The sequence below is a fragment of the Asparagus officinalis genome, chromosome 7 (genome assembly GCF_001876935.1).
Source record: "Asparagus officinalis chromosome 7, Aspof.V1, whole genome shotgun sequence".
Taxonomy (NCBI): Eukaryota; Viridiplantae; Streptophyta; class Magnoliopsida; order Asparagales; family Asparagaceae; genus Asparagus; species Asparagus officinalis.
The window spans coordinates 58,228,861-58,236,998 of NC_033800.1; the positions used below are offsets into that span (position 1 = coordinate 58,228,861).

General features: G+C 39.3%; 1 protein-coding gene across 1 annotated transcript; it reads right to left on the minus strand.

Annotated features, from left to right (window-relative positions):
* LOC109849115 lies at window positions 270-845 on the minus strand. Its single transcript, XM_020418914.1, has one exon. It carries the CDS (start codon window positions 804-806, stop codon window positions 426-428), a length of 381 nt encoding a protein of 126 aa, XP_020274503.1. The 5' UTR covers window positions 807-845; the 3' UTR covers window positions 270-425.

Below are 8,138 nucleotides of genomic sequence, written 5' to 3' on the forward strand. Positions count from 1 at the left end.
GAGCAAAAGAGGCAAATCCAATTCTCACTGTTTAAAGATCTTTGTTAAAGCTTGTCATGTTTTGGATCTGAATCCTCTTCGCTACGGCTAGACAATAAAGAAAGCACTTTTTAAATCATAGCTATATATGCCTACCATTTAAGAGACAGTACTATGATTTAATTAATTAAAAAAATAGGATATCTATATTTATAAATATAAAATAATATTAATATGTATATAGGATGAATAAATAAATCACATAGTTAAATATTACTCAAAAATTACGATAAAAAAAAGGGCCTCTACAGAAATTGCGTGATTTAAAAAAGAGAATGCAAATTTCTTTATTTGGTTCTCTTATCTCTCAGATCTTGGACAATACATACATAACCAAATCCAATCCTCAATGCAAACGAAATATGCAAACAATTCCAAGCATATAATTACCTAGCAGCAGCAGCAGCAGCATCTTCATTTCCAAACCCACAATCCTCAACAAACCAAGGGAACTTGTCAAATGACTCATCGAACATCTTCAACGGCCCATGATCCAGGCCAGCACTGTTATCACCACTCGACGAAGAAACTGCAGCACAACCGGCCACAGTAGCTGCCCTTGTATCGTCAGAGTACTTGGCTAAGTTGTCGGCGATGTCGGAGTCTTTCCCGGTGAGCTCTTGGACGAGGGATCTGAACTCCGACGCGCTCGTGTTGAACCTGATCGGGTTTGTTATGTACACAACCTTCATTGGCTGCTGATTTTGTCTTTTGGCCTTGGCCTTCCTTGGGCTCTTTGGACGAGCGCTGGGAGTCGGCCGCTCCATAATTTTCCGGAGATTATTTTAAAAGAGAAATTGTTTATAGGAAAGGGTGAAAACGGAAGGAGGAAAAAAAAGGAAAGCACGTGATATGGAAAGAGCGGGAGCCACTGCTGGGTTGCCACATGGCATGGAAGGACAGGGTGACAGTGATTTGAGCGGGGACCCACTTGTGATGACGTTGGTGGTGCCAGCTAAGATGACGTCGCTGGTAGCTAGGCGGCTGCGTCGTATACTTGTGTGTAGGAACCGAGTTCTAATTTATACTTCTCTTCTTAAATTGGTCCCTCAGATCTTTTTGCCTTCGCAGTAGTCCCTCTAAAATTATTCGAATTGCTGTTCAACCCCTACGTTTCTACAAGCTACTTCAAAATTACTTCGTACGTAGGTGGTCATCCTTTGATTCGGAAGGATTAATATTTCGTGGGCTTACCGTTTTACCCCTCTATTTAAGTAACAATTATCTTTCTTTTCAAACATGTCAAACCTTGGCCCATATCTGAATTCCTAGACCTATTTAAACTCATTTAATTCTTAAAATGTTCCGGTGGTTGAGAGGGGGGAATGACTAATTGGGAATATAGATGTAATTAATGTATCATTTGTCATTAATAACTGATTCAACAGAAGAACTAATGGTGAACAAACTAATAGGATTTGAGGGATCATATAGCAATATCAAGGATTTGAGAAACTCATTTGAAAATATTGAAGATGCAACGGACCAATACGAAAAAACACCCCTAAATTGTAGAATATAAGACGCACACCAACGTACGGTCTGATTATGGTATAGCTTCTGTTTCCACGTGACTGTGTTAATACTTGCCGCAACAACTCTCCGAGAGTGAAATTGTATTTTGGCTGTTATTTTTGGCTTTCACCTTTCAACCTTGCACTGTATATTTTGAGTCTAAATTTCTTTTATACTAGAAATTAACAGATATACATGTAGAATTTTTTTTTTTTGGTAAATGAACTAAATTTTATTTATTTTCCAAATGTAACATTGTGTAGAACATCAAGATACCAGAATATCTGGTAATCAAAAAGAAAAGAAATTTACATTTTCTCAAGTATTTCTCTTATATGAACATGTGAGCTTTCATTCAAAACCTTTATATATATTAAAAACTTGATGGCATGAACAATCTGATAAGCCTCCCTCTTCTTGCCTTGAAATATCCGAAGATTTCTCTCCTGCCAGATTGTATAAACTGTCATCGACAAAACCATCCTCTTTAATTTCTTTATGGGACCTCTACCTCTTAGGTTGCAAGAATACCAGTTTAGGAGCTGGTTCCAATTACAAGATTTCCATTTAAATCTCAACCATTCCATTATCTTATTCCATACTTCAGTCGAAAACTGACACTCAAAGAATATATGATTTTTTGTTTCCATTTGATGCCATTGACATAGCACATATTTGCTCTGATTTGTGCTTAGCATCCTCATTCGGCATAGTCTATCCATAGTGAGGAGCCTTGAATGACAAGTCAACTGTAGAGTGAAAGAGTGCTTTGGATATAAAAACCCATCCAAAACTATATCATGCCAACCTACCAACGGAGCTGGTTGAATTAAGAGCATGTACATAGCAGAAAGAAGAACTTTGCCATTAGAACAACACTCATTTATAGCATTCTTCACACCTTCAACACTTCCAAACTTATTAACGAATATATCCCTCACTTTAAGAAGTTTTTTCCACATCCATGAATCATTCACTCTTGGTTGAACAAACCAGATATTTTGATTTTGTGAGTAGTTTCCATGTATCCATTTGATCCATAACAGATCTTTCTTGAGGTGCACCATCTATAGAAGTTTTGCAGCTGCAACATAATTCCATTCTTTGGCTGCAAAAAATCCTAGCACACCTTGTTCCTTCCTCTGGCAGACGGCTTCTCAGGAAATCAAGTGAAATTTTTGACTCCAAAGGAATCCAGAACATTGGCTACCAAAACTCTCACCGCCCGGATGTAGTTGCTCATCCAAAAAGTCTGAATACCTAGGATGGCCAATTTGATCATCTCAAGTCTTCCAGCATATGAAAATTTCCTTTTCTTTTGCCAAAATTGGAATTGATCTTGAATTTTACCAATAAGGAAAGAACAATCAATATATGAAAGTCTTTTTGTATTCAAAGGAAATCCAAGGTATTTCATTGGAAGTACTCCCACTTGGAATCCCAGAAAATCACAAATCTAATATTTGAGGCTATCTTCAATACCACTTAAATAGACATAGCATTTACTAGGATTAGCTTCTAATCCTGAAGCTTGACTGAACTCTTGAAAACATGCAGTAAGTTTTTTAATTGAGCTCATGTCAGCTCTGTTAAACGGTAACAAGTCATTTATAAACACCAAGTGAGTTATCTTCATTTTTGATCATTTGGGTGGAATTTGAAATTCCTATTAGCTTTTAGAGAGCTTAGCTTCCTTGATAAGTATTCCATCTCAATTACAAAAAAGATAGGGGGATAGAGGATCCCCTTACCTTAGTCCTCTTACACCATGAAAATAGCCATGTAACCCACCATTGAGTGATAATGAGAATTTTGGATTTAAAATACACTCTATGATCCAGCCAATCATAGTGTTAGGAAAACCCAACCCACCCAACATAGCTCTTATGAATTCCCGGCTAATAGTGTCAAAGCTTTCTTTAAATCAACATTTAGAATAGCTATAGGGAAGTTATGCTTCCTACCATAGTGCTTTATGAGCTCATGTGCTAACAAAAAAATTACTGAAGATAAGCCTTCCCTTAACAAAAGCACTTTGTGCTTCATTGACAAGATAACCAATTACTTTTTGTATCCTGCTAGCAATTATTTTAGAGATGATTTTGTATATGACATTGTAACAGGATATGTGTCTATAATCAGCTGTAGTATTTGGATTAAGGATTTTTGGTACCAAAGTGATGGATGTAGTGTTGAAAGTACCCAAGAGATTACCTGAGGTAAAGAATTCTTCAATAGCCAGAAAAAGATCCTCATTGATGACATTCCATGAAGATTTGAAGAAAGAAACATTAAATCCATCAGGCCCAGGAGCTTTGTTATGAGACATTGTAAATAGAGCTTGTTTTATCTCATCTCTAGAGACTGGAGAACTTAGTTCGGCACAATATGAAGAGGAAAGAATTGGGCCATTTGAGACCTCTCTAGGATCAGGAGCAGAAGTTGCTTTCTCATTACCAAATAGTTTTTTTATAAAATTCAACAAATTCTGATGTTATCCCATCCATACCAGCTATTCTAGAGCCATTTTTAGTATATATAGATTATACTCTGTTTTGATGCCTCTTTGATTTCATTACTGAATGAAATAACTGAGAACCCTTATCTGCATATAATGCCCATTTGATGTTAGCCTTTTGCCTATAGAAAGAACTTTCACAATCCAGCAGATTGGTATATTTCTTGATGCAATCCTTCTCTTTTACTATCAGCTTTGAGTTGAATAAGTCAGAATTCAACTTCTCTTGAACATCACATAGCTCAGATTTTGCTCTTAGCACTTGCTGACTAATATCCATAAAGTGTTTTTTATTCAAATCCTTGAGAACAAGTTTGAGGTTTCTGAGTTTAGTCTAAAACCTGTACATGTTATATCCTCTAAATTCCTTGCTCCAAACTGTTTTCACCATTTCCAGGAAATCAGGATGCTAAGCCCACATATTAAAACATTTGAAAGGCTTTTTACCTTCAAAGTTATCATCATCAATTGTAGTTAGCCTTGGGGTATGATCAGAGCAAAGGGGCATCAGATATTTAGCTTGGCTTGTAGTGTGTTTATGGATCCAGTCATCATTAACCAATATCATATCTAGTCTACACCAGACTCTTGTAGCTGAATCCTGTTTATTACTCCATGTATAGAAACAACCTGTAGTCTTGATGTTTCTAAGCTGGCTAGAGGTAATAAAACTCTGAAATTCATCAGTTCCAGTATCATTTATTTGAGTACCTCCTATCTTCTCATCACTATTTATAATTGCATTGAAGTCCCCACCCACCAGCCAAGGGCAATCTACATTTTCTTTGAATGATAATAAATCCTCCCATAGAGTTTTCTTACCATCAATTTGATTGAGAGCATAGACTACTGTGATTAAACATGATAATTTTTAATCTTTAGATTTCACCTCACAAGTGATATATTGCTCAGAAGATTTAATTTCTTGAACAGATAAAACTTCACTATCCCATAGGATCCAAATCCTCACCTTATTTGTTGCATACATATTTAATATCCACTTCCGGTCTTTAGCACTTTTATTTCCAATTTTCTACAATTTTCCAATTCCAGCTACTTTTATTTCTAATAGGGCTAGCAGAGAGATCTTACATTTGTTTGGGTCAAAAGTCGTCGTTTTTATTGTCATCGAATCTATTACAATTTGGTCGTTTCAATAAACTCAAATAAATGAGAAAAGTTGATCTTTTTATAAAATCTTCTTATACAATGAAAATACAAAAAATACAACTCTTGTCAAACAACGCAACGGACGTTTATCACCCGCTACTTGCATAGAAACTTCGCCTGTGCCGGGGACGTTAATATCCGTGGACCACCACGGATCAGATCCGGTAGACAGATTAAGTTGATCAAAGCTCTTACTTCACGAAGTAAGTAATCGCTGCAGCGATGATCCCGATCAAGAGAGATCACGGCTCTTCTCGAGATTTAAGACTAAGCTTAAATCCGGAGGAATAGGGGATGAGTCTCAGATCTCTCGAACTCCACTCTTTATGCACAAGAATTCACTAAGATCTGCTAACCCTCACTGTAAATTCATGGCCCCACTCTCCAATTTGGCAGTGTTTCGCTCTCTTGATGTCCGCCCTGTGCAATAAGCCCCTAGGTCTGTATTTATAGGCTTCGGATGCAGGTATTTTTATGAGAATGAGAGATTTGACCTTATCTGTAGTCAATAACGATCTAACCATATTTGTGGATAATATCAAGTCAGTTGGGAACCCCTGAAACAGATAAATCCGTAGAAAACCAATCGAAAATCATCAAAACACATTTTCGGGTCAAATCTGCGCGAAACAGCTCTTGGTGAACCGTGCGGCCACGGTTCACCTCGTGGTGAACCGCACGACCGCGATTCACCATCGAATGAACTACGCAGCTACGGTTCACTTCATGGTGAACCGCGCGGTCGCGGTTCACTTCATGGTGAATCGCGCTGCTGTGGTTCGCTTCATGGTGAACCGCACAACCGCGGTTCACTTCCTAATGAACCGCACGTGCGCGTGAGTTGATGCTCTTTTCCCTTTCTTTTCGCCCTTCAGTGTTTCGTTAACTTGTACGCTTCACTGAGATTGATTGACAAACGCGAGCTGACTGACGTGCGCGTGTTGACCGACGCACATGAGCTGATTGACGTGGGGGTGTTGACCGACACGCGTGAGCTGATTGATGTGCGCATGTTGACCGACGTACGCGCATTGACTGATGTGTACGTGTTGAGTGACGTGCGCGCTTTGACTGATGTGTGCGTGTTGACTGACGTGCGCGTGTTGACTAAAGTGGACATGTTGACTGACGTGCACGTGTTGACTGATGTGCGTGCGTTGACTGACATGCGCACGTTGACTGAAGTGTGCGAGCTAATTGGAGGTGGCCGGTGAGCGCACGAGACACAGTCAGTTCGCCATTCTAGTTCATGCACTTGTCGGCGTTAGATAATCTTCTTAGACTCGGATAACGATGTTCGTCATCTTCTCTCCATCTCGAGCTGCGTGCAAACACCTTTAGGTATTTTTAGATGCCTACAGATACCCCCTCCAAAGTATTTTAGACTCATTCTTTTATAGAGAAGTCTGGAATGTTTTGGATAAGATAGGTCATTTCCTCAATCTCGTAGAAGGACCTGTGAACTATTTTAATTCTTAACTTCTTCAGCCTTCAGTCTATTCAGTATCTTGTCGAATAGATAAAGTTCTTCTGGCGCTATGTTTATCGTCTAACCAGTGTTGAAGTCTTGAGCTGATATTGGTGTATAAGTTTCTAAACTTAGCTCATGTCATTGAGTTGAATTTGAACTGATCATCTTTGTCAAAAGTTCATATCTGAACTTTGGAGTTGATCGGAGGCCATGCGTTGACCGGCGTTGACTTCTATCATAACGTGTTGACCGGCATTAACCTTGGGCTACACGTTGACCGGTGTTGACCTTAGCGTTTTGCATCAACATGCGTTGACTTTCATTGCAACGCGTTAACCTTGGGTCTACATAGTTTAAGCTCTTAAAGTATTAAAGCGTGACGGTCCCCAATGCTGGGGCAGCAAGACCAACTAGTTAAAGCTGATTCATCTGTATGTATGGATCTTATCCTGATGTTGTTAGGTGCTCAAGTCACGAGACTAACTAATAGGGCTGTGTTTGTGGAAAAATTTGAAGTAAAAGAAATAAAGAAAAATTGATTTGTATTCCTTTAATCTCAATTACAATTTGGATTTCCTGATTACAAAAGAGAGGAGAATTAATCTGGATTCCCCCCTTTGTTTAAATCTGGGTTCTTCACGGTGACGATGAGATGCCTCCCTCGAATGCTCGCGTCGAGTTTGCTTCTCGTTAACGATCCGACGTCTTGTTTCACTGGAACATGATCTTCTCCTCACGATTTGACGTTGTGGAGAACTCTGAACGAGTTTGAAACTCTATGAAAGAATTGATTTAACCAAAATCGGTCTATAAGCCAAGGATGAAGAAAGCTCCTGTTGCCGAATGTTGCTGAGGGATGACGTCAATCTCCTCAAAAGCCTGCCTAAGGATCTCTTCTGTTGCTGCCAAGAAGTTCCAACCGACCGAACCCCTGAACTGAATTGATTTTCAGTTATTTATAAGGGATTAAGAGGTGTAACCGCCTCCTTAATTCGCTCATAAGTAGGACTAATGAGATATAACCGCCCCTTAAATTACTCCTGAATGGAGTTGTGATCCCCTCAGATCGTGAGAAACTGTTTTGAAACTGTTCAGCTCGTGTTTGAACAAGTCAAACGTAAAATCCGCATTCTGACATGAATTCTGCGTTCAAACGCAGTGTTTGGAAGCTCAGACGCAGCAATTTGGAAGCTACGTTGGAATCTTGTTGAAAGCTGCATTTGACAGCTTGGAAGCTACGTTTGGCAGCGGATGAAAGCTGCGTTGACAGCTTTCGGAGACTGCGTTTGTGACCGAACATGAGCTGCGTTGGCAGCTAGATCTGAGCTGTGTTTACAGTGTTTGGAGCTGAATGTGAGCTGTGTTTGGCAGCAGATGGAAGCTGCGTTGACAGCTTTCGGAGGCTGCGTCTGAGCTGCGTTCGTG